Here is a 27,887-nt window from a genome sequence, read left to right on the forward strand (position 1 = left end):
ATCAGCATCACAAAGACCCGCCCACCTGTACCTGTGGGCTGTCTGAGGAGTCCTGCGTGGCAGCCACGAGAAAAGACCATCCTCTGGGTAGGTGAACAAATATATGCTTGTCTTTCAATAATTAATAACGTGAAGTTGAAGTATTCTGTGAGGTTTGTTGTTGTTCTTTAAGAAAACGTCCTGTCCTGTCAGAAAGACTCAAATGTTCCCATATGAAGTAGGCCTACGTCTTTTATCCTCCCAAATAATGCAAGCTGTCAGTCTGCAGCTTAGAAACTGTTTGATAGCATCTTGACAAAGGCTGTTATCCTCTGCTGGTAGCAACGTTTGTTTTGGAGTCATGTAGAGAAGCAGATATAAAAATGTTTTATAAATAGTTAATGTGCTAAATTGAGCTGACCTTTATTCTACAACAGAAACAGGACCAAACGGGAGAGGTAGAGATAGCTCCTTAATTCTCTAAGCTTCTGCTCATCCTGACTGATCGTCCCTGCAGGGCTTACAGCATATTGTAGCCTTCAGTTTGCACTCACTGAAAATCCTTCACACACTTTATGTAGCTTCATTTCCTTTTTGACTTGACTCTCAGTAAGCAGGGTGATTATTTTAAGGTCACCCATTGTTTCTGGACTTTTTGAAGCCGCACCATTGGTGGGTTTTTGTTTTCTTTCCTGACATCAGTCATGTTAGCTCTAAAGTGAACATATTTTAGACCACAGGGTGAAGTGTTAAGACATGCTAGCAAGCTTTGTAATTGCAGTCACAATCAACACACACAGACACACACAGGAAAGGTCCAATTTATTCATTCAAATTAGCAAAGTTGAGTCTCGCAGGCTCTAATCGGCTACAGTTGGCTGTGTAGCAACTGTAACACACACACACACACACACACACACACACACACACACACACACACACACACACAAAGAGTACAGAACATGTTTTTCACAAAGATTTATTTCACACAAAACAAATCCCAAAACTATCCACAGCTGAGATGTGACTGATTGCTTACTTGGTATATGAAGGTGACATCCAGGAAGGGTGAGAGTCTGCACGGTGGGAAGTTGGGGGGCGGGGTCAAGGCACCGGAGGGTGGGCAGGCAGGTGAAGCGGTGAGCAGTAATGTTAAAGCCCTGAGGCCTGTGTTTATTGAGGGGCGTGTCCAGATGAAGCCCATGTCGAGGCTGCTTATTGGTCTTATCTTTATCACGTGATAAAAGATAAACAAGGCCCCGTTTCCTTGAAATGACATCACTGTCTCGTTATGGGATTCAAGCTGTCACAAACACATGGGAATGAGTTTTTGGCATGAACTGGATCTGAGGTGATTCTGAGGATCATCACGAGCTTGCACGGAGATTTTAAGCACATGAAGCTTGCATGGAGAATCTCAAAAAACATCAGCAGTTAGGGAGCATTTTGATATGCTGGTGCCCAATAATAACATAAGTCTTGAATCAATCTCAGGTTGAGATTGAAGCAATCCAGCACATAACAGCAGGGTGCAAGATGCTAGCAGGCAGGGCATACATGGAACGCCATAACCAAGTGGCCGGCATAGTGTACAGGAACATCTGTGCCGAGTAGGGCAGCTCCAGGAGGTCGATAGATTAAAGTACAATAAAAGGATTTCAGGGAACAGCCCGTAATCATCTGTAACTCAGATCATACATTTGATCAGCCTTTATTTGAATCTGTCCTGGTACGCAGCAAGTCATCCACCACGACCTGAAATCACAGTTCTTGTAGTGGTACTTGTCTGGCTGCATTGTGCCAAGTGGAAGTGGGCTTGTGGTGCGGGGCTGATTTTCAGGTCTTGTAACCTTAAATCCGGTGAGAGGAACTCCTGATGCTTCAGCATACCGAGACATTTTGGGCAATGTCACATTTCCAACTTTGTGGGAACAATTTGGGAATGACATGGACGAGCAAGTTTGGTCTGAACAGGTTCCTGACATGAACCCAACAGAACACACGCAGATGAATTCGAGCTGAGACTGTGAGCCAGCATCAGTGTCTGACCTCACAGATGTGCTTCTGAATAATGGTCAGACATCCCAATTAAAACCTTTGTGGAAGCCTCCCTAGAAGAGTTTAAGCTGTTATACCTGCAAAGAGTTGGACGATGTTATATTAAACCCCGTGGATTCAGAATGGGACGACACTCAAGTTCATATGCTTGTGAAGGCAGACGAATAGTTTTGGCAACACTGTATGTGGAATTACCCAGTTCATGATGTATTTACATGTGCATTGATAAATCAGTAACACAGAGCTCTGCACCCATGAACAGTGTGATTCTTGTTTAAAGGCATAAACATTTCAGCACTTATATCTATTTCTTATCTAGATAACACACAAAAAAACGAATCTGAATTTTATGAAGCGAGAAAAGAACCCACAACAGAAGCAGTCTGGTGTGGATCCAGTGCATTACTCAAGGAGAACGATGTGTTCTGTGTGATTTCTAACATTTCCTATAAATAAAAAGTTCAGACTTTTCAGTTAATAGAGTCTAAACCACACAGCAGCCCTGCCTGTGGTTGGCAAGCAGATGGTTTACGCAGATTATCAGGCTCATGAGCAGATTAGCTTAGCGCTTCAGTGACAGGTTACTTGATGGACTTGTAGATAAAGCCTCTCTCCGCCTTTCTTTAATTAGAGTGAGACAAAAGTTACAAATGGCTCGTTTAGGATAAGCAGATGACTGTGTCGTAAAGAGTGAACAAGCTGGCAGGTGGCAGTGTGCTGTCAGAGGAATGAATACTGAAATAAAATAGTGATGTCACAGTGTACCGTTGTGTCAGGGTGCTGGAAACAGCTGTTTCATGCTGCTCATTTCAGTCTTCATATTTTTATTCTTCTACTCAGGCAGCTGTGCATGACTCACACTGCAGATGCTCATTCTCTTATATTGAACCGTCAGTTTGAGTTTGTAAATGTGGTTAATGTTGCTGGTGGTCATGTTTATAAGTGATACTGTGAAATAAAGGCATCTGACAGGTTCTCTTTCTTCTCGTCTCCAGTCTCTGTGTTGATCCTGAAGCAGTATGGAGGAGAGTGACCTGCTCCAGGAGAGGCTCCAGGCCATCACTGTAATGCTCCCGTCTACTCTGAGCAGTCACAGACACTTGTGCTACACTTCTAAAGATATCTGCTTATCTATGTGACAATTATTCACACTTTCATTTAGAAGTTTTAGAGCATGATGCAGATGTTACTGAGACATGTACAGTCTGTACCTTTTTTCTTTTTTTACTGTACTCTAAAATAAAACATGTAACTTACAAATAATTATTATTATTTAAATAAGTAACAAATTAAATCTTTGTGGCTTTTGACTCTAAAAAATGTAAATTAGTACTTTTGTCATTTGTTTATGACCTTTTTCTGTCCTTTAACATTCACTTAACTTTGGAACATTTAAAACTTAAATGAAACAGTTTAAACTACTCTGAGGATTAGTTTGCTTTTGTAGCCAAGTACAGGACAGGGTAGGGGAAGTTAAAGTAGGATGGAGAGAATGGGCCAATAGCTCGACTCGCAGGAGGGTCATGGTGAGTGGCGTGCAGAAGAATGAGTGGAGCCACAGGTAAAGTTGCTTTGAATTGTACTGAATTATATAGCAACAATTAAACAGCACTTCATAAACAGGAATGAAACATTAAATAAGATACAACAACAGCAATAATAATAGTAACCAGAATCCTATCTGAGCTCAGATATGTCAGTCTTGCCGGCTTAATAGTCAGTGTTCAGTGATTTTGTCCAACCGCTCTGCTGCAATTCTTCGTGAGAGAAGAGCAACCTGCCCTTCTGGGCCAACTCGGAATGGCTGTGGTTCGGTTCAAAGGGAACGGCTCGCCATCTTCCTCGTCAGGAAGAGATCCAGGTTGCACGATCCCCCAAAAAAGCCTAGCCTGTAAACAACAGGGCTATTACTAATTCAACTCACACTCTAATGATATATATGGCCATATGTAAATAATTTAAGTGCTATAACAAATCAAGCACAAAACATTAATTCTAATTTCTAATTACAGTCTATACAGTGCATCTTAATCATGAATGCAATCTTTAAATCACAATCAGCTTATTTTTCCATCAAGGAGCACATTTCTATCAGAAACCAGAAATAAACCATGAACTATGGTAGATTATCTTTCCCAGTACTGCCCCTTTTACTGAATTACAGGAGCCTTGCTTTGCACTGCATAGCAACGAAGCAATATGTTAATTACACTCAATGTACAAAATAAAATGACCAAAAATATACAAAAGCCCACAGGCTGTAGTTCTACAGTATGTGGTAACGTATCAGCACAGTAAGAATATGCAGAGGCATCTTTACAGTGCCGCTCGAGCATCAAATAAAATAGATTCATAACCTTTAAGATCAAAATTAACTTCATCCCATCATCTTATTTTAGTGCATTTAATATTCAACATGTAATACTAGAACATCATCAGCACACAAGCTGAGTGCTCAGAGTAGCTGAACTCCAAACCCCGTGTGTTCTCCCACAGTGAAAACGTGGTCGGCTCCAGCTACAGCTACGAGCTAATTAGCTTGTTAATTAGCCTGATTCGCCCAGTCCCAGTTTAACTCACCAGCACGCTTCTAATGTTCAACTCTCAGAAAGGATCTTGTCCACTTCATCCGCACCCGTGCAGATCTACAACATTGAAATTGGGCCATTATATTCCCGGTTAACTTCTTGTTAGCTTGTTAGCTTGAAGGTTAGCTTCTGACTCACGGCAATGGTTCCAAAGTCCAAAATGTTCAAAACAAATCAGGTCCGTTTCTCCAAGGTCCATGCAGATCTCCGGTATGGATATTTGCTCAATTTATCAAGTTTATAGTTATTTTCCAGCAACAAGCTTGGCGGTGAAAATCAGCGACGGTGCACCTCCTCTCTCTCTGTGTCTGAGCACATACAGAGCAGGGGAAGGCGGGGCTTGTTCCTTCCTAACCAGTAGGGGTGTCAAATATACTCTCTGGGGTTTTATTTTTATATTCAGATTATTTATCTTTTATTATTGATTTACTTTAGCTCAACTCAGTGATTAACAGAGTAACGATGAATCACAATTAGCAATAACAATGTTGTAGTGCATTACAGAGTCGTGTAAACTCACTGGGTTACATTTTCAATAGATATTTGACTTATTCTGACAATCCATTGTCAATTGTAAATGTTTCATATATTCACTCATTTAAGCTTTTGCTTTTGATGAAACAGCAGAAGCATCGAATTCAAGAGGACATTAAAAAGAAGAAAGTGAAACTCGATCAAGAGAAATTCAAACTGCAACATCTGAAGGTTGGTTTGAATAAATGATCGGCTATAACAGCAGATAAAGTGTAGAGCAAATCATTTCATTGGATGTGTATTATCAGCATGAACTGCAGAAGTAATCAATTCATTTCAATTCAGTTTTACTGATACAGCGCCAAATCACAACAACAGTCGCCTCAAGGTGCTTTATATTGTAAGGTAGACCCTACAATAATACAACAGAGAAAAACCCAACAATCATATGACCCCCTATGAGCAGCACTTTGATGACAGTGGGAAGGAAAAACTCAATTTTAACAGGAATGTCGCAGCAGATGGCCACGACTGGTTGGGGTGAGGAGAGAAAGGCAGGATAGTCGTCCTACCTGTTTGCAGACCTGCATTTTTACTTCCAGTCCCAATCCACACTAATGATAATTCTGTTCTTCTGTACAGAAAAAGGCTCTGAGAGAGCAGTGGCTGCTGCGAGACTCCAATAATGGAGTCGACTGCACACAGCAGCAGAGCTTTCTGTCTGACCGGGAACACACCAGAGCCCTGCAGCTCAGCATCCACAGGTACAAAATCAGCTCAAACAGAGCTCACAGAGAAGCAAATATCATCACCATAGATTACGCATGGGCATTGTTTGGCCTTGCAGGCCACAGCCTTTTGGTGTCTCTGACATCTAAAGGTGAATGGGAAATTAGAATTCAAATGTAAATAAGTATAATGCAGCTTGTTCCATCTTAGACATCAAACACTCATTGATCATCTCCAGAGAACGGTGTACTGTGTGTTTTGTACGTTTGTGAGAGGTGTGGGTTTGCTAGCTCTGAAAGATGTCAGCACACAAAAAAGATTGATGCAGAATATAGTTTTTAACGAGGTAAATCCTTAAACACAAGGATTACAATTTGAATTGTTGTTAGGAGACTAAACATGGTAAATGGACTGATTCTTATATAGCGCTTTTCTACTCTCCCAGAGTACTCAAAGGGTTCTATACAACATGCCTCATTCACACCCACTCATACAAGCAGTTCTAAACACAAGTGCAAACGACTCTACATTCACACTCCAATGAACGCATCGGAGGGCAACTTGGGGTTAGTACAGTGGGGCAAAAAAGTATTTAGTCAGCCACCGATTGTGCAAGTTCCCCCACCTAAAATGATGACAGAGGTCAGTAATTTGCACCAGAGGTACACTTCAACTGTGAGAGACAGAATGTGAAAAAAAAATCCATGAATCCACATGGTAGGATTTGTAAAGAATTTATTGGTAAATCAGGGTGGAAAATAAGTATTTGGTCAATAACAAAAATACAACTCAATACTTTGTAACATAACCTTTGTTGGCAATAACAGAGGTCAAACGTTTACTATAGGTCTTTACCAGGTTTGCACACACAGTAGCTGGTATTTTGGCCCATTCCTCCATGCAGATCTTCTCGAGAGCAGTGATGTTTTGGGGCTGTCGCCGAGCAACACGGACTTTCAACTCCCGCCACAGATTTTCTATGGGGTTGAGGTCTGGAGACTGGCTAGGCCACTCCAGGACTTTCAAATGCTTCTTACGGAGCCACTCCTTTGTTGCCCGGGCGGTGTGTTTTGGATCATTGTCATGTTGGAAGACCCAGCCTCGTTTCATCTTCAAAGTTCTCACTGATGGAAGGAGGTTTTGGCTCAAAATCTCACGATACATGGCCCCATTCATTCTGTCCTTAACACGGATCAGTCGTCCTGTCCCCTTGGCAGAAAAACAGCCCCATAGCATGATGTTTCCACCCCCATGCTTCACAGTAGGTATGGTGTTCTTGGGATGCAACTCAGTATTCTTCTTCCTCCAAACACGACGAGTTGAGTTTATACCAAAAAGTTCTACTTTGGTTTCATCTGACCACATGACATTCTCCCAATCCTCTGCTGTATCATCCATGTGCTCTCTGGCAAACTTCAGACGGGCCTGGACATGCACTGGCTTCAGCAGCGGAACACGTCTGGCCCTGACAACATCAGCAGGCGAGTTCTGAGACAGGGCAACTAGGAAGTGTGTTCTGGACTCTATTTCAAAACTCAATTGACAGTCACACCGTCCCCAAAAGAAACAACCCAAAGTCTCTGAATGATCTTCGTCCTGTGGCCCTCACCTCCCTGGTGATGAAGGCCATGGAGAAGATCATAAAACAGCACATCAAGAGCAACTGACCCACTGATGGACCCTCCCCAGTTTGCTTACCGTGCACGCAGAGGCGTCGATGATGCAACAACCTTCATCTTGGACTCCATCCACAAACATCTGGAGTTCCCTGACTCCTCCACCAGACTTCTGTTTGCTGGTTTCTCATCAGCATGCATCACTCTGCAGCCTCGTATCCTGCCCACTAAACTTTCCTTCTGATTTCACCTGGATGATCAGCTAATCCTGTGGACAGAGATGGGCAGTAACGTGTTACTTGTAACGCGTTACTGTAAACTGATTACTTTTTTCGAGTAACGAGTAAAGTAAGGGATTACTATTGCAAAAAAGGTAATTAGATTACTGTTACTTTCCCGTAGGAACGCTGCGTTACTGCGTTACTAAAACCGTGATTTTTTTGCAAGAGTGTCTCGTGACAGTGACGTAAGCAAGCGCGACGTTAGTGACAACAGCTGTGTGCAGATCAACAATGGATCATATATCGAGTGCAGAGAGAGTATGAGCGTGCAGCGTTTAAAGCGTGGAAGTACTGACCTTACTTTGAGTTTGATTCCATAAAAAGTGACAAAAACATTAGTGTCCGCTGTGCATGGGAAGAAAACTTCTTTTTACAGCGAAAAACCCCCTAAACTTCCAACAAGCACCGAGTAGCTACGACGTAATGGGAAATTCACAGATCCTTCCACTGACAGCTGCAGCACACCTGCACCAGGGTAAACCTCCGCCTACCCCACTCCTGCTTTACAGGTGGAAATAGAGCAAAAGGACCGCTGAGTCTTTGACTTTATTTATTTTCTGCTGTGTTTTACTTGCATCTATTTGAAAGACTGAGTGTAAACACAAAAAATATTTTATTTTATGTGCTGGAATGTGCAGAAAATAGGTTTAAATGTTAAACTAATTTATTCAAGTCAGAGAATGTTGCATATAATTAAATGTTTGCTTGATGCATAAAGTTAAAAGATTAAAACTAATAAAACAAGTTTTAAAAAGAGACTTTTCCATTTGATTACATTTTGTATGATGGATTATGTAGAAAAAGTAGAATTGGGCTGAAAGATCTATCACTTTATCACCTATTTAGGGGATAAATCATGTTTTAAAAAGTAACTAAGTAACTAAGTAACTAAAGACTTTTGAAAATAAGTAATCAGTAAAGTAACGGGATTACTTTTTGGGGGAAGTAATCAGTAATTAGTTACTGATTACTTTTTTAAAGTAACTTGACCAACACTGCCTGTGGATATTGGACTTTTTGACCAACAGGACGGGTCAACAACTCTCTTTCCGGTCTCAGCTCCACTGGCTCCCCCCAGGGCTGTGTGCTCTCCCCCCTGCTCTTCATCCTCTACACTGATGACTGCAGATCCACACAGATCTGTCACCTGGTGAAATATGCTGACGACACAGTTCTCCTGTCACTGCTGTCAGGCCCTCACAGCACCACGGCCGCTCTGCAGGAGTTTGTAGAGTGGTGTGACAGCTCCAAACTTGAACTGAACGTGAGCAAAGGTGGTGACCTTCTCCAGCAGGCAGAGGGATCTGGCTGCTTCAGTCACCACCACCATCCACGGGAAGCCAGTGGAGGTAGTTGAGGAGTACAAATACCTGCGAACCATCTTTGACAACCTCCTGAGATTCTCTGCCAACACTGAGGAGATTCTCAGGAGGTGCCACCAACAGCTATACCTCCTTTGGAGTCAGCACAGCCATCATGATGACTTTTTACTATGCTTTCCTGGAAAGCATCATGACCTTCTCCATCACCTGCTGGTTCCACTGCCTCAGCCTTCATACAGGAACAGACTGCAGCGCACTGCATCAATGTGCTCTACAGTCATTGGCCTGTCAACAGGCCCTCAGACAGGCAGCCAAAATCATCAACGACCCCTCTCACATTCTTCACCCTGCGTTTCAATGGCTCCCCTCTGGGCGACGCCTCCGCTGCATTTCCTGCAGGACTGAGAGGAGGAGGAGCGCCACCTTTGTCCCCAAAGCAGCTCTGCTTTTTAACTCCAGCCGATGAGACCGTTTCCCACACCAGAAACAGAAACTACTCTACACTCTTTTATACTGCCGACACTTTACTCACTTTTAGTCACTTACAGTTATTTATTCACCTATTCAGTCACTTTAATTTTAAAACTGTGTATATACTGTATATTCTGTGTATTTATTATTTCACTATTATTGTATGTTATCGCCTCTGTCAGTGCACCCCAGGGCAGCTGTGGCTACAGTGTAGCTGCCATCACCGGTGTGTCAATGTGTGTGTGAATGGGTGGATTACTGAATGTAGTGTAAAGTGCCTTGGGGTCCACAGGGACTAAGTATACAAATACAGGCCATTTACCATTTACCATGTTTATGCCCTGTCCTTACCTTCAACGTCATGCTGCTCTGTTGTATCTTAATTGCCCCCTGGAGATAAATAAAGTCTTTCTGATTCTGATTCTGTAACTTTGCATTTTTGAAGCACATGCGAGACAAAGTTGTTAACTTAATCAAGGCAAGAACACTGACTCGCTGACAATTTGTTGCACTTTTGAATCACTGCTGTCACTACTGGAGTCATGTCAAACAAAAAATTCCCCACTCGTCCCTGCGGGCGGTCTATCCATCAAAATTGGGTCCTCTACCAGAGGCCTGGGAGCTTGAGGGTCCTGCGCAGCATCTTAGCTGTTCCTAGGACTGCGCTCTTCTGGACAGAGATCTCCGATGTTGTTTCTGGGATCTGCTGGAGCCACTCGCCTAGTTTGGGGGTCACTGCACCTAGTGCTCTGGGACCACTGTCACCTTAACCCTCCACATCTTCTCCAGCTCTTCTCTGAGCTTCTCATGTTCCTTCTTCCTGAGGGCCAGTCCTTCCATGATAGTTCCTCCTCTTGGGTTTCTGCTGCCTGAGGTATTCACTGAGCATGCGGTTGGTTGGGGACATCTTCACGATGTACTCATGGATATTTGTTGTCTCATCCTGGACTGTGGTGCTGACACTCACCAATCCCCGGCCTCCTTCCTTCTGCTGCTCCATTCTGCAGTCGGTCCTATGCAGAAAAGCAGTGGGGACAGAGCATCTCCTTGGTAGATCCCGCACTTGATGCTGACTTGTGCTATGGGCTTGAAGTTGGCCTCTAGTGTTGTATGCCACATCCCCATTGAGTTCCTGATGAAGGCTCTTAGGGTCCCATTGATCTTGTACAATTCCATGCATTCCAGGATCCAGCTGTGGGGGCATTGAGTCATAGGCCTTCTTGTAATTCAATTCAATTCAATTTCATTTATTTACACAGCACCAAATCACAACAACAGTTGCCTCAAGGTGCTTTATATTGTGAGGTCGACCCTACAGTAACACATACAGAGAAAAACCCAACAATCATATGACCCCCTATGAGCAGCACTTTGGTGACAGTGGGAAGGAAAAACTCCCTTTTAACAGGAAGAAACCTCCAGCAGATCCAGGCTCAGGGAGGGGCGGGGCCATCTGCTGTGATTGGTTGGGGTGAGAGAAGGAAGACAGGATAAAGACATGCTGTGGAAGAGAGACAGAGGTTAATAACTTAACTTATTTTATGTATTTTATGACTATTGTTCCTTTTATTAATTGTGTTTTTTGTAAGGTGACCTTGGGTTTCTGAAAGGCGCCCTCAAATAAAATGTATTATTATTATTATTATTATTATTATTATTAATAACAGGTATGATTCAGTGCAGCAGTCGTGTTGTGGAATGAAAATGACCCAAAATGCAGGAAGCTGACTGGTCAAGAGTGTGACGTTTATTTACAAGGTGGGATAGCAGTGAGGCATGACAAATAACTGAAGAAACCAAAACTGGGAGAACTAAATAACAAACCTGAGAGCATACAAAAGGGGTGCGGGGCAGAGAGACGCAGAGACAGGACCGAAACACCATGGAACACAGAGAAATGCAGACGAACACAGACCGACACCCACTAAATATACACACACAAGGGTCACCTGGTCCAGCCCTAACTATATGCTTTAGCAAAAAGGAAAGTTTGAAGCCTAATCTTGAAAGTAGAGATAGTGTCTGTCTCCTGAATCCAAACTGGAAGCTGGTTCCACAGAAGAGGGGCCTGAAAACTGAAGGCTCTGCCTCCCATTCTACTTTTAAATACTCTAGGAACAACAAGTAGGCCTGCAGAGCGAGAGCGAAGTGCTCTAATAGGGTGATATGGTACTACAAGGTCATTAAGATAAGATGGGGCCTGATTATTTAAGACCTTGTATGTGAGGAGCAGGATTTTGAATTCTGGATTTAACAGGAAGCCAATACAGGAGAAATCTGCTCTCTCTTTCTAGTCCCTGTCAGGACTCTTGCTGCAGCATTTTGGATTAGCTGAAGGCTTTTCAGGGAGTTTTTAGGACTTCCTGATAATAATGAATTACAGTCGTCCAGCCTGGAAGTAATAAATGCATGAACTAGTTTTTCAGCGTCACTCTGAGACAGGATATTTCTAATTAATCCAGGCAGTGCACAGGTTGGTCAGCCTGGTCTTGCAGTCTCGGCTGACTGCTCGGTCTACCAGTAGCTGGTGTTTTGCGCCTCTTGTATTCTTGCCCATCCCTTTCTGTGCCCCGCTCATGTATTGACCCATTTGCATGTTCATCTTAGCCGCTATGATGCCTGACAGGAGCTTCCATGTGGTGCTGAGGCAGGTTATTGGTCGGTAGTTGGAGGGGACCGGTCCCTTCTGGGGGTCCTTGAGGATCAGGACCGTCCGACCTCCGGTTAGCCATTCCAGGTGTCTCCCGTCAACTAGCAACTGGTTCATTTGTGCTGCTGGACGCTCGTGGAGTGCAGTCAGCTCCTTCAGCCAGTAGGCGTGAACCATGTCGGGGCCTGGTGCTGTCCAACTCTTCATACTGGGGACACTGTGCAATACCTTTTGTGCAATACTTTTGTAAATAGTCAACAGTGCAATAGACCTCAATACTTGAAATGTGCAATTCACTTGTATTTTTATTTTTTATTCCTATTTATTCTATTTATCCCCTTCGTATATTTTATTTATATTGTCTCTGTATTTATATGTGTGTGTGTGTGTGTGTGTGTGTGTGTGTGTGTGTGTGTGTGTGTATATATATATAATATTCTGTAACTCTGTAACTTCTGTCGGTGCTGTGCTTTTTTGGAAATCGAATTTCCCAGAGGAACCCACCCGAGGGATTAATAAAGTTCTATCTAATCTAATCTAATCTAATCTAATCTTTTCTTGGATGTCTGCCACTATGATTATTACTGGACCCTGTTCAGGGAGGTTGTTGTGGTCTGCTCTTGGATTCACTAGCCACTGAGCATTGCTATTATGGGTTGTGTCCTCTCCCCATATGCTGTACCAGTATTGATCCGTTTCCAGCCTTGGCGGTGCTGTTCTCATATTGTTCCCCTCCCACTAGGAGTACACCTTGGCTGCTTCTGTGAAGAACAGCTGGTAAATATATATATATATCTATATATATCTATATATAGGTCGTTGACCCAGCATTTTGTGTTTTACCAACCGGACATAGTGGTGGTAGACAAACGGAAGAAGACGGCCGTAGTGATCGATGTAGCGGTTCCGAATGACAGCAACATCAGGAAGAAGGAACACGAGAAGCTGGAGAAATACCAAGGGCCCAGAGAAGAGCTCGAGAGGATGTGGAGGGTGAAGGTAACGGTGGTCCCCGTGGTAATCGGAGCACTAGGTGCGGTGACTCCCAAGCTAGGCGAGTGGCTCCAGCAGATCCCGGGAACAACATCGGAGATCTCTGTCCAGAAGAGCGCAGTCCTGGGAACAGCTAAGATACTGCGCAGGACCCTCAAGCTCCCAGGCCTCTGGTAGAGGACCCGAGCTTGAAGGATAAACCGCCCGCAGGGGCGTGCTGGGTGTTTATTTTTATATAACTAACTGCGCTAACGCACTAGCTCCCACCCATGTAATTGAGCATTGCGTGGCACATCCGACATACTGTTTTACTTTAGTCCATGACGCGCTTACCTTCAGGGTCATACGTCACATGAAAACCAAAATAATTCCAAACGCCAGATCTGAATGAGGGTGGGGGAGGTTCAATTTGCCATGTTGCAAGGAGAGCTTAGCTTCTGTCTTGCTAGCTTGTGCTGCGCTCAGTGGATCTGCGCTCGACAGTGCAGCCTAGGCGGAGTAGTCGAACGCAGATTCACTGAGCGCTCAACACAGACAGCATCGTCAGAAGGAAAGTTGATAAAATAAATTACAAATTTTGTATTGTTCGATACATATGTGTACCGAACCGAAAGCACTGTATCGAACGGTTCAACATCGATACGAGTATCGTTGCACCCCTAATATATATATACACATATATATATATATATATATATATACACACACATATACATATATATATATATATATATATATATATATATATATATATATATAACAAGCTGATATAACAAGCTGATCTACAATACGGCAGCAGTGATCAGTGAGATGCTTGGCTACAAGTTGAACAGCCACAAGGGGCAGTACCCTCCATGGAGAAGGAGGCTAGAGGGCAAGATCAAAGTAGCACGGAGGGAGGTTAGCCAACTAACAGAGTTGCAGAAAGGTGCGACAAATAAGGTGCCTAAGAAATACAGCAAGCTGTCCATACCTGAGGCCGTGGAAACTGCCAAGCAAAGACTCACAGCCTTGGCCAGCCGCTTGAGGAGGTACACCAGAGAGATAGAAGGCAGGAGAATAAACCAGCTGTTCTCCACAGAACCAGCAAAGGTGTACTCTCAGTGGCAAGGGAACAATAAGAGAACAGCACCACCAAGGCTGGAGACGGAGCAATACTGGAAGAGCATATGGGAGAAGGATGCAACCCATAACGGCAATGCTCAGTGGCTAGTGGATCTGAGGGCAGACCACAGCGGCCTCCCCGAACAGGGTCCAGTAACCATCACAGTGGCAGATATCCAAGAAAGGGTCTCCAGTATGAAGAGTTGGACAGCACCAGGGCCCGACATGGTTCACGCCTACTGGCTGAAGAAGCTGACTGCACTCCACGAGCGTCTGGCAGCACAAATGAACCAGCTGCTAGTTAACGAGAGACACCCGGAATGGCTAACTGAAGGCCGGACGGTCCTGATCCCCAAGGACCCCAAGAAGGGACCGGTCCCCTCCAACTACCGACCAATAACCTGCCTCAGTACTACATGGAAGCTCCTGTCAGGCATCATATCGGCTAAGATGAACAGGCACATGGGTCAATACATGAGCGGGACACAGAAAGGAATTGGCAAGAATACCAGAGGTGCAAAACACCAGCTACTGGTAGACAGAACAATCAGCCGAGACTGCAAGACCAGACTGACCAACCTGTGCACTGCCTGGATTGATTACAAGAAGGCCTATGACTCAATGCCCCACAGCTGGATACTGGAATGCCTAGAATTGTACAAGATCAATGGGACCCTAAGAGCCTTCATCAGGAACTCAATGGGGATGTGGCGTACAACACTAGAGGCCAACTCCAAGCCCATAGCACAAGTTACCATCAAGTGCGGGATCTACCAAGGAGATGCTCTGTCCCCACTGCTGTTCTGCATAGGCCTGAACCCCCTCAGTGAGATCATTAACAAGACTGGCTACGGATACCGACTACGGAACGGAGCAGTTGTCAGCCACCTCCTGTACATGGATGACATCAAGCTGTATGCCAAGAGTGAACGAGACATCGATTCACTGATCCACACTACCAGGCTATACAGCAATGACATTGGAATGTCGTTCGGACTGGAGAAGTGTAGTCGGATGGTAACAAAGAGAGGGAAGGTAGTCAGAACTGAGGGGATTGAACTACCAGAAGGCAACATTGCAGACATAGAGGACAGTTACAAGTACCTGGGGATCCCGCAGGCAAATGGGAACCATGAAGAGGCCGCTAGAAAGGCTGCAACCACCAAGTACCTGCAGAGGGTCAGGCAAGTCCTGAGGAGTCAGCTGAATGGTAAGAACAAGATCCGGGCCATCAACACATACGCCCTGCCCGTGATCAGGTACCCTGCTGGGGTAATAGGCTGGCCAAAGGAGGAGATAGAAGCCACTGACATAAAGACAAGAAAGCTCCTGACCATGCATGGAGGGTTTCACCCCAAGTCCAGCACCCTGAGGCTGTACGCTAAGCGGAAGGAAGGGGGCCGGGGACTGGTGAGTGTCAGCACCACAGTCCAGGATGAGACAACGAACATCCAAGAATACATTGGGAAGATGGCCCCAACTGACCGAGTGCTCAGTGAATACCTCAGGCAGCAGAAACCCAAGAAAGAGGAGGGAGACAAGGAACCATCATGGAAGGACAGGCCCCTGCACGGTATGTACCACCGGCAGATAGAGGAGGTGGCTGATATCCAGAAAACCTACCAGTGGCTGGACAAAGCTGGACTGAAAGACAGCACAGAGGCACTAATCATGGCAGCACAAGAACAAGCTCTGAGTAGATCCATAGAGGCTGGGGTCTATCACACCAGGCAAGACCCCAGGTGCAGGCTGTGTAAAGATGCCCCAGAGACAATCCAGCACATAACAGCAGGGTGCAAGATGCTAGCAGGCAAGGCATACATGGAACGCCATAACCAAGTGGCCGGCATAGTGTACAGGAACATCTGTGCCGAGTATAACCTAGAAGTCCCGAGGTCAAAATGGGAGATGCCCCCAAGGGTGGTGGAGAATGACCGAGCTAAGATCCTGTGGGACTTCCAGATACAGACGGACAAAATGGTGGTGGCTAACCAACCGGACATAGTGGTGGTAGACAAACAGAAGAAGACGGCCGTAGTGATCGATGTAGCGGTTCCGAATGACAGCAATATCAGGAAGAAGGAACACGAGAAGCTGGAGAAATACCAAGGGCTCAGAGAAGAGCTCGAGAGGATGTGGAGGGTGAAGGTAACGGTGGTCCCCGTGGTAATCGGAGCACTAGGTGCGGTGACTCCCAAGCTAGGCGAGTGGCTCCAGCAGATCCCGGGAATAACATCGGAGATCTCTGTCCAGAAGAGCGCAGTCCTGGGAACAGCTAAGATACTGCGCAGGACCCTCAAGCTCCCAGGCCTCTGGTAGAGGACCCGAGCTTGAAGGATAAACCGCCCGCAGGGGCGTGCTGGGTGTTTTTTTTTATATATATATATATATATATATACACATACATATATATATATATATATATATATACATATATATATATATATATATATATACATATATATATATATATATATATATATATATATATATATATATATACATATATATATATATATATATATATATATATATATATATATATATATATATATATATATACATACATATATATACACATACACACACACATATACACACGCACACATACACACACACATATACACACGCACACATGCACACACATATATATACACGCACACATACACACACACATATATACACGCACACATACACACACACATATATACACACGCACACATACACACACACATATATACACGCACACATACACAAACACATATATACACACGCACACATACACACACACACATGCACACACACATATATACACGCACACATATATACACGCACACATACACACACACATATATACACACGCACACATACACACACACATATATACACACGCACACATACACACACACATATATACACGCACACATACACAAACACATATATACACACGCACACATACACACGCACACATGCACACACACATATATACACGTACACATATATACACGCACACATACACACACACATATATACACGCACACATGCACACACACATATATACACGCACACATATATACACGCACACATACACACACACATATATACACACGCACACATACACACACACATATATACACACACACATATATACACGCACACATACACACACACATATATACACGCACACATACACACACACATATATACACGCACACATACACACACATATATATATACACGCTGTCATGGTCCTGGGCCATGTTGGCCCAGTATTCTTAGTTTCTTGTATTTCTGTATTTCATTTCTTATTTAGGCCATGTTTCCTGAGTTGTCCTGTTATGTTGTTCCCTAAGTGTTTTCCCTTCGTGACTCTTACCCCCTGTGTGCCCCTGTGTAACTGTGAGCCCTCGTCTCTCCTCGTGTTTTATTCTATGTTTTCCCCAGCCCATTATGTCTGTGTTCTCCCCGTGCTCTCTCTCCTCCTGTCTGAACCTCTGTACTTGCTGTTTTACTTTGCCCGTCTCCCATCAGTGTGGTGTTCACTCCTGCCGTGTCTTGTTATGATTATCAGTGTCACCTGTGTTCCCCGTGTGCTCCCACTTCCCTCGTTAACCCTCTGTGTATTTATGTCTGCGTCTCCCTCAGTTCTGTGTCGTGTCGTCCCACATGCTGTGTGTGATTCTCCCCGTGTTTTCTGATATTTCTTACAATTAGCTCTTCCCAGTTTAATTTTGTATTTTCTACGTTCTGCCTCTCCTGTTATCTTTTGTCAGCAATAAAGCTGCACTTTGAGTTCAGTTCTGTTTTCCCGTGAGTTTGCGTTTGGGTCCTATTTCCTGCCTGCCACACACCGGTACATGACACACGCACACACACACACACATATATATACACATATATATATACGCACACATACATATACACATATACATATACATATACACACATATACACATATATATACATATATATATATACATAAAAAAAACACCCAGCACACCCCTGCGGGCGGTTTATCCTTCAAGCTCGGGTCCTCTACCAGAGGCCTGGGAGCTTGAGGGTCCTGCGCAGTATCTTAGCTGTTCCCAGGACTGCGCTCTTCTGGACAGAGATCTCCGATGTTATTCCCGGGATCTGCTGGAGCCACTCGCCTAGCTTGGGAGTCACCGCACCTAGTGCTCCGATTACCACGGGGACCACCGTTACCTTCACCCTCCACATCCTCTCGAGCTCTTCTCTGAGCCCTTGGTATTTCTCCAGCTTCTCGTGTTCCTTCTTCCTGATATTGCTGTCATTCGGAACCGCTACATCGATCACTACGGCCGTCTTCTTCTGTTTGTCTACCACCACTATGTCCGGTTGGTTAGCCACCACCATTTTGTCCGTCTGTATCTGGAAGTCCCACAGGATCTTAGCTCGGTCATTCTCCACCACCCTTGGGGGCGTCTCCCATTTTGACCTCGGGACTTCCAGGTTATACTCGGCACAGATGTTCCTGTACACTATGCCGGCCACTTGGTTATGGTGTTCCATGTATGCCTTGCCTGCTAGCATCTTGCACCCTGCTGTTATGTGCTGGATTGTCTCTGGGGCATCTTTACACAGCCTGCACCTGGGGTCTTGCCTGGTGTGATAGACCCCAGCCTCTATGGATCTTGTACTCAGAGCTTGTTCTTGTGCTGCCATGATTAGTGCCTCTGTGCTGTCTTTCAGTCCAGCTTTGTCCAGCCTCTGGTAGGATTTCTGGATATCAGCCACCTCCTCTATCTGCCGGTGGTACATACCGTGCAGGGGCCTGTCCTTCCATGATGGTTCCTCGTCTCCCTCCTCTTTCTTGGGTTTCTACTGCCTGAGGTATTCACTGAGCACTCGGTCAGTTGGGGCCATCTTCCCAATGTATTCTTGGATGTTCGTTGTCTCATCCTGGACTGTGGTGCTGACACTCACCAGTCCCCGGCCCCCTTCCTTCCGCTTAGCGTACAGCCTCAGGGTGCTGGACTTGGGGTGAAACCCTCCATGCATGGTAAGGAGCTTTCTTGTCTTTATGTCAGTGGCTTCTATCTCCTCCTTTGGCCAGCCTATTACCCCAGCAGGGTACCTGATCACGGGCAGGGCATACGTGTTGATGGCCCGGATCTTGTTCTTACCATTCAGCTGACTCCTCAGGACTTGCCTGACCCTCTGCAGGTACTTGGTGGTTGCAGCTTTTCTAGCGGCCTCTTCATGGTTCCCATTCGCCTGCGGGATCCCCAGGTACTTGTAACTGTCCTCTATGTCTGCAATGTTGCCTTCTGGTAGTTCAATCCCCTCAGTTCTGACTACCTTCCCTCTCTTTGTTACCATCCGACTACACTTCTCCAGTCCGAACGACATTCCAATGTCATTGCTGTATAGCCTGGTAGTGTGGATCAGTGAATCGATGTCTCGTTCACTCTTGGCATACAGCTTGATGTCATCCATGTACAGGAGGTGGCTGACAACTGCTCCGTTCCGTAGTTGGTATCCGTAGCCAGTCTTGTTAATGATCTCACTGAGGGGGTTCAGGCCTATGCAGAACAGCAGTGGGGACAGAGCATCTCCTTGGTAGATCCCGCACTTGATGGTGACTTGTGCTATGGGCTTGGAGTTGGCCTCTAGTGTTGTACGCCACATCCCCATTGAGTTCCTGATGAAGGCTCTTAGGGTCCCATTGATCTTGTACAATTCTAGGCATTCCAGTATCCAGCTGTGGGGCATTGAGTCATAGGCCTTCTTGTAATCAATCCAGGCAGTGCACAGGTTGGTCAGTCTGGTCCTGCAGTCTCGGCTGACTGTTCTGTCTACCAGTAGCTGGTGTTTTGCGCCTCTGGTATTCTTGCCAATTCCTTTCTGTGTCCCGCTCATGTATTGACCCATGTGCCTGTTCATCTTAGCCGATATGATGCCTGACAGGAGCTTCCATGTAGTACTGAGGCAGGTTATTGGTCGGTAGTTGGAGGGGACCGGTCCCTTCTTGGGGTCCTTGGGGATCAGGACCGTCCGGCCTTCAGTTAGCCATTCTGGGTGTCTCTCGTTAACTAGCAGCTGGTTCATTTGTGCTGCCAGACGCTCGTGGAGTGCAGTCAGCTCCTTCAGCCAGTAGGCGTGAACCATGTCGGGCCCTGGTGCTGTCCAACTCTTCATACTGGAGACCCTTTCTTGGATATCTGCCAAAACAGAACAAACGAAACAGACTAAATTGTCAATTCCACTTAGAAACAAAATATTAATTCTAAAAATAAATCTTAGTTTGTTTTACAGAAGAACAGACAAAATTTACTAACTTTTGTCAATATCAAATAAACTGAGAACTAAAAGGAAATTCTCAATCTCTCCTTGTGTCACGGTTTGCCGGGGCAAGCCGTGTGGAGTTGGAGAAAGGACCCAAAAGGCGGCAGCTCTGGTGCAGGTGAGTATTTATTTACAGGAGTGGGTACAAACAGCAATGGTGGGTGAACATGAAACCGGACACCTAAACTGGGTAAACTAACAACACAAACCAGAAACGAAGATGCAGGGAGATCCGGGGAAATACACATGGAGAGATGCAGGGAGACCGAGGGGAAACAACACAGACGAACCAGCAACTACTATGACAGAAGACACAACTTAAATACACTCAGAGAACACAGGGAGGTTACACACTGGTGGGAACACAGCTGGGAGTAATTAACATGACAAGACTAGGGAGGCAAATGAAAACACTCACATAAGACGCAGACCTTCACAATAAAACAGGAACTTACACATGAAAGGACACAACTAAGAAACGCGGACTAGATACAGGAACACACGGGCAGAACAGAATAAACACTAAACAGAGGAAGAACAGAACCAAAATCACAAGAAGAGAAAACACAAAACGCTGGGTCAAAAGGACCCAGGATCATGACACATTGTTGTATAGCTGAGCTTTTCAAACAGTTTTAACAGTTACTTTAGTCTGACAAAAGCCGAATGACGAATTAGCGCTTCCAGTCAGAGATTGAGCATGCACCGCTTTATTGTGTTTCCAGACTTGCTTTCGGCACAATTTACAGTGCGCGCTAATGTTTTTTGTCAGACTTGAAATAGCCGAAATACCTTCACACTACGGGACTTCTGTGGCTCCTCCGTTTGACAAGCTCTCCGGCATTGGAACCATCATCTGTTTTCTCTTCGGTAACCTTCGGTCATGCTCTCGGTTGATTTTTCTAGTCAGCACACTCATTTTCTCCATTATCCGGGCGGCACGGCGGCTGGCTGCTTCCCAAACAAATACACATGTGCAGCTTGGCACTTGTGCTGTACGTAACAAGTCACGTGACGCTGCGGCTGTGATTGGTTCGGCTTTGCGCAACTTAATTTGGATTGGCTGTTCTTCTTTCTAAGAGGACCAGAGCGGTGAGGTCTATCGCAATAGTTTAATTTTTCTATCGAGGAAAAGTTATTTCGCAATACATATCGTTATCGTTCTATCGCACAGCTCTACTTGAAACAAAACAAAAAAAAATCAAAAATTAAACATGCTCTTTAATGCTGTAAAGTTGGGTATTTTAACAAGAGAGTCTATGAGGTTGCCAGCCTCAAATAGCCTTCAGAGGCACTGCAGTTTTTGTCACTTTCACATTGGCCACATTTTCAGGCCCAGAGGTTACTGTTTCTCATGTGATGTCCTGCCCTGTTACTACCCTGCTCTGACCCCTCTGTCTCCTTAGGATTGAAATGGAGGTGGATTCTCTGGAGAGAGAAGAGTCTATGATCAGCGTTAATGAGAGTTTTATCCTCAGTAGACTCAAGGCAGTGGAGAAAAGTCCGGAGGACATTATCAAGGTATATACAAACACACATTCTCACAGATACACAGGTGTAGTGTTGTGCTCCCTCTAGTACCTGTTATACTTACTGAGTTGTGCGTGTCTTCTAGGAAGCCCACAACAGCTTTGTTCCTGGTAAGTCATGTGACATCATTTGCAACATCTCTGGTGTTGCGACGAAAGATGAACCCAAGCTAACAGTTCTGTTTTTGTTCTTGCAGAACCATTACACATAACCACAGCAATCCCTGAATCCTTCTCCTCACCAGCCAGTGAACAGTGTGAGCCAAACACACCACGGCAGCGTGAGATCATTCATACATTTAAAACTGTTATACACAATAGCACTGAAATACACAAGAGTTTGCAAATGTAGAACTGAATTTATAGTGCTGTGTTCTGATAATTAATAATGGATTGGATTTATATAGCACTTTTCAAGGCACCCAAAGTGCTTTACAATGCCACTATTCATTCACTCTCACAAACTGGTGGAGGCAGCTACAGTACAATAAGTGCTTTCAAAAGATGTTTACGCCATCTTCTGTCAGCACAGAATGTGACGTCGCCTGGTTGGTTGTGGCTAATAAACCCACATTGGTTTATGTTAGCTAACTGGTGACAGAACCAATAACTCAGTGGAAAACCCTTTTGTGCTGCCCCTGGCTGCAGCAGTAAAACCAAGGACATACTGTCCACTTATACTGTCTGTCTCTTTAACAATAATTGGCTCCATTGTTTGGCTACATTCACTCAAACAGGAAAATCTGTCCTCATTTTTAAATTCTTTACAAACACACAGATTATGAGTAACAGCTGGATTTTTACGTTGTAAATCAGCCTTTGTATGTGTGTAGTGTTTCATGTCTGCTTTAATTTGGCGTTCCAGTGCGCTCTAGTTTTTGAGGATCTACCTGTGAACTTTGCACAGGTATCAGAACGCTGAGTAAAGGATGTCTATATGACTCACTCCTAGTTTCTGCACAAAAAACGTGATTCATCATTTTCCACAGATCTTTAAAAAGGACATCAGAAAGTCACATAAATGTAACTTTTTCACCTCATTAGTGCACATTCTTTCATCTTTGACCACACATCTATGTTTCTGGGTTCTACACATACTGTCCTGTATATGTTATATCAGATATACCATATCTCAGAGCTCAAAGCGAACTTTTTCCTCTGCTTTATTTTTATACATTTGTATCACCCATTGAGAATGACCTGTGGAGACTTACATTAACTAATGTACAGGACATGGATTGTGCTGTGCACCTGGACGGATGTCATGATAATCAGGATAAACTTTAACTGCATTAACTGCCCTCTGTGTCCCAGCTCTGTTTAACATGCAGCTCAATGTGGCTAAAAATACTCTGACTGGGGAGAGCTCAGTACTTTCTACGCCTGATGTTCTTCTGAAAGACTTTCACCAAAACACCGGGCTCAGGGTTCCTGATGATGTCCAGAAGTGTGTTTGTGCACTCAACTCTCAGCAGGTATTTTTATTATTCTGAGCCAAACCCTGACTTCACTTTAAGCAGTGGAGGTGCATGCTTTGTTTTATTCCATTTTAGCTTTGAAACAGATTTGTATGAGAATATTAGCTCCCTGTAACTTTTGATTAGTGACCCTAATACTCCACAACTGGTAATAATGACACCAGCATTTTTACCAAAGTCCCAGTAGCTGCGACTGGCACAGAGCAGTGGACTGGGTGGGGCTAATGTTACACTGGATTAATGTAAAGCTATCTACCTGGGGTGCCAAAGGCAAACAAAGATTTGTTGTATATGATGAATATAAATGGAGGCATGCACTATATCGTTTCTCTATTTCAAGAGAGAGAAAACTACAGTAATGAAGGATGCAGCCGACTGTCGTCTGTTACTGTTTGAACCATCTGCATGGTTCTTAGTTGGTTTTTCCTTTGTTTAAATCTTTATTTTAATAAATCTCAAAAACTATGACAATAAATAAAGGAGCAATAATCCACTGTCTCTTAACTGAGTTCTGTATCACATAGTAGCGACTCCAAATCCACAGTCCTGAACTGTGGCCTCACTTAGCTGCAAAACAGTCACCCACACGAATAAAGCCTGTGTGTGGGAAACACTGGCATGAACATCTCAAGCTAATATAGATTTCTGTTAGCAATTCTGCTGACAAAGAACAAGCATTTTAGCTGTACATGTTCCTTTTCAAGTAGCTCGTGAAGTGACATAAACAGAATGCGTCATGTTAGCTTCTGTTGTGTTTGAATTTCTTTCAGTTTCTGAGTCCTGGTTTTTTTGTACTTCTAGGCATCACGTGGCCAGAATGGTGTTTCTGAGCTATCGGCCAATGAGGTGGAACATTTACTGAGAAATGCTACAATGCATGGTCAAGCAAAGCACCAAAACTGGAACAGGGTGGAGGAGCATGACCTCAGGAAGCAGCCAGGACACTATGATGTCCTGCAAAGACACAAAGCAGACAAAGACTTTAGCTCCAACGAAAACAGCCAAAGAAACCCACACAGTGAGCATCACTACTGTAACCAGGACAGCTGTCTTATCAAAAATGAAGGCAGGAGCCAGCAAAGCAATCTGACGGAAAGTTGTGTGACGCGCCTGGATCACTATGGCAACCAGCGAGATTGTCACTGTAGTTCATATCCAGTGACAAATTGTCACCGTCTTCAGAAAGGCGGGTCTGCAAGCCACCAGCCCAGTGGCATGACCAGAAGCAGCAGCAGGATCACTGAACCATCCAGGTGCTGCGTACCTCTTAGAACACATGACCAGGAAATACTAACACACACACGCTTCAGCTACACTCCCTGTTATATTCCTGCTATTGATTATATCAGTGAGGAAGAACATTACCGCCCATCATTGTACCAGTCAAACAGACAAACTGGGAACAGACACAGAGCACCCCTTACTGGAGATGACCCTCCTTGCACAGTCCTTAGCGTCTTGGACACTGCTGAGCCAATCACAGCCATATTCATGGGTTTTCAGTCAGCGTTGGACGAGAGCCGGCAGGTTCGGGAGTTTGAAGGTTCCCTCAAGGCTGAACTGGTCATTGTTGAGGACGATGAAGACTATGATGACAGCAACATGAAGGAGAAGAAGAGCCACGGGCACATTCCAAAGCCAAGCGCAAGCAATGGAGCTGCTGCACACGTGCAGGGACTTGGAGACGGACACAGAGAGAGCGCGGTGGGACCAGGCGTCAGAAAGATCTGGAAAAAACAACAACCGTGCTGTAGTGTCTGCTAACTGAAAGCCTTCTTTTTTACGTGGTGCTGCCTAAAATGACCGATTCTCCTCGAGCGCTTAGTGACCTTTTGTGAAAGGGAAGATGTGAAATCATCTCCAGCTAATAAACATGTGACACTGTAACTAAAGAGCCCTGTTTAATTTGGTCAGTCTTTATAACGTGTTCCCCACGTATCACATACTGCTGTGTGTCGCTGTAAGTGGACTGTTTTTATATAGCGCTTTTCTGCTTCTACTTCACCAAATCACACACAATCACACAAGCACTGTTTTCCATGCTAACAAGTACTAACAATGAATGAATGAATGAATGCATCAGAGAGCAACTGGGAGTTCAGTATGTTGCCCCAGGATATATATGCTACAGATTAATGTAAAATGTAAGATGACTTGAAAAGATTAACCCACAAATCTGTCATCTGAAGTTGGAATGCATGGAGAAAAAAGACAAACCAAAATAAATCACTTTGAACAGGATTAAATCCAAGTGACACACGTGTTCTTACTGCACATGTGCTAGCAGTGCTTTAGCATGTCTGCTCCTAGCTCCCAGTATTCAAAGCCCAGGCAGCTAGCTTTAACCTCTCAGAATAACAACTCAAAACTGTACTGTTTAACATTTACTCATTTCATTGTTACACTGCAGAGCTGCTGGTTGTGACAACGAACAGCAGAGCAACACCAGCATGATGATGACTGGACTGTAAGATGCTTCACTTTTACTGCTTCAAAGCACTCAAATAAGCCCAGCTCTGATCGTTAGGATTAGGTTTGGACAGCATGTTAGCCTGAAGAACTTTGTAGCTTCATGCATGTTTTTGTTTTGTTTGTTCCCAAAAGCCTACGACAGTAATAAATTAACCAAAATTACGCATTTCCAAGACGCAGCTCTTGATCTGTTGAGGAGAGATCACATGATCTTGATATGATATTTTCCATATGTTGACAATGCACAGCACAATTTTAAGAGTCAGAACTTTGAATTTAAAAGGCTTTTTGTCCGTTTTCAACCAATAAATCATGAAGCTGATATTGAAGACCGTAATGGATGTAAGCTAACATTTAATGGGTAGTTACCATGACCCCAATCTAAAATCCTTTATCAGAATGAATTCAAAACAATGGTTTACATAGACACACACAGACACACACAGACACACATGGAGGTAATAACATTAATGATCTTCTTATAGTCCTCAGGTCCAAATTAAACAATATTACAGAACAAGCACATGTTCCCATAGCAACAGACACAATATTAGGTTTGACCAGTGGAGCGCACTGTGGCTCCCTCTGCTGGTAATAACGGATTGGAGTGACCTACTTCAGAATGACTTCACACTGTGTTGAATGTGTCGGTGAATGTTTGCATTACTTTCCTGTGCTATGCAGCATATTCTGTTCTGGGCTGGCCCACGTGGGTTTAATAATACCAAAACAATATCAGCTGATAAATACTGAACAACAACCGGATGGACAAGTGTGATATTTGTTATAACTGGATGGACTGAGCTGCACAACAGCAGCATGACTGCATTAGCATTCACAGCTCAGGTGCCAATGTTTCAGTTGTGCTTTCTCCAACTGGAACATTTGCATATGAGAAACAATATTCATCATTTCCTGACAGTGGAAGCTTAAACATCTGGTTTGTAAATACCTGACAGTAAAATCATAATTTTACTGTCATCAGCATTTGTAAACCCTTTCGTTCTGATACGGTGTCTGTTGTGATATTTTGATACCATGGTAGCATTTACAGGATATTGTTTTATAGTGATATTATACAGGAAAACTGTTACTCAATAAGGCCCATTTACTAGTTGTTTTTCTCTTTCTCTGTGACCCAAGAATTAATGTGTAAGACTCACAGGCTGGTACCCCAAGGTCGAAAATACCACAGAGACGAGACCACTTCCTTACTCCCATCCTCCCTTCCTTATCCTTTAGAAAAGGCTTGTTAAAGGCCAGGTGGTTTGTTTCAGAATTCACTAATGAAAGAACTCTGTATTCTATGTCTAGGAGTGTATTTTGCTGGGATGATCATAAATTGTAACTGAAGAGATAAACTACACAAAGGATACTTCTTTGCTCAGGAGGCAGGAAGACGTTTCCTTATTTGGTCTGTACCGGTTTGAACTGAGAACATGCTGACACACGAACCTTTTTCCTCTATATAAGCTGTTGTCTGATGAATAAACCTTTGAGTTGATTGTGGGAAAGCAACCTGAACAGTTTCTGTCACTTTGTTCTCCTAACTGCTCCCGACGTCGTAACTAACCCAGCTGAACGGCATACCTGAGTGTTACTCTGAATAATTAGGAGTATTATAAGGAAAGGACAAAACTCTGCTTATCGCTCACGCCACGGAGGAAACCCGGGACGGAAATTTCCTTCAGTGTCCATTCTGATAGTGCCTTTAAACATTTGGGTGCAGTGTGTGAGATGACGAGCATGTAGAAAGCTCTAGAACAATGATGCTAATAAACCAGCTCATCCCGTGTACGCTGCTCTGACCATTTAATGCGTGTGCGACATTAAT

At 44.2% G+C, this 27,887-nt stretch overlaps 1 protein-coding gene across 3 annotated transcripts; it reads left to right on the forward strand.

The window, feature by feature from the left end:
* On the forward strand, nucleotides 1-27,653 carry palmda (palmdelphin a). 3 transcript variants are annotated; one of them, XM_085253346.1, is made up of 10 exons: nucleotides 1-87; nucleotides 3,033-3,101; nucleotides 5,250-5,330; nucleotides 5,742-5,863; nucleotides 20,645-20,692; nucleotides 21,981-22,095; nucleotides 22,190-22,214; nucleotides 22,301-22,384; nucleotides 23,418-23,578; nucleotides 24,383-27,653. In XM_085253346.1, the coding sequence occupies exons 2-10, from the start codon at nucleotides 3,057-3,059 to the stop codon at nucleotides 25,343-25,345; spliced, it is 1,644 nt and encodes a 547-aa protein (XP_085109472.1). In that variant the 5' UTR covers nucleotides 1-87; nucleotides 3,033-3,056; the 3' UTR covers nucleotides 25,346-27,653. The 3 variants fall into 3 exon arrangements, with proteins under 3 accessions (XP_085109472.1, XP_085109473.1, XP_085109474.1); XM_085253347.1 differs by having other exon boundaries at nucleotides 22,301-22,360; nucleotides 24,383-27,651; XM_085253348.1 differs by lacking the exon at nucleotides 20,645-20,692 and having other exon boundaries at nucleotides 24,383-27,650.
* The last annotated feature ends 234 nt before the right edge of the window (nucleotides 27,654-27,887 follow it).

This window comes from Mchenga conophoros, linkage group LG18 (genome assembly GCF_057382185.1).
Source record: "Mchenga conophoros isolate Kocher_MC1m ecotype Shallow Benthic linkage group LG18, M_conophoros_male_GT1.1, whole genome shotgun sequence".
NCBI lineage: Eukaryota > Metazoa > Chordata > Actinopteri > Cichliformes > Cichlidae > Mchenga > Mchenga conophoros.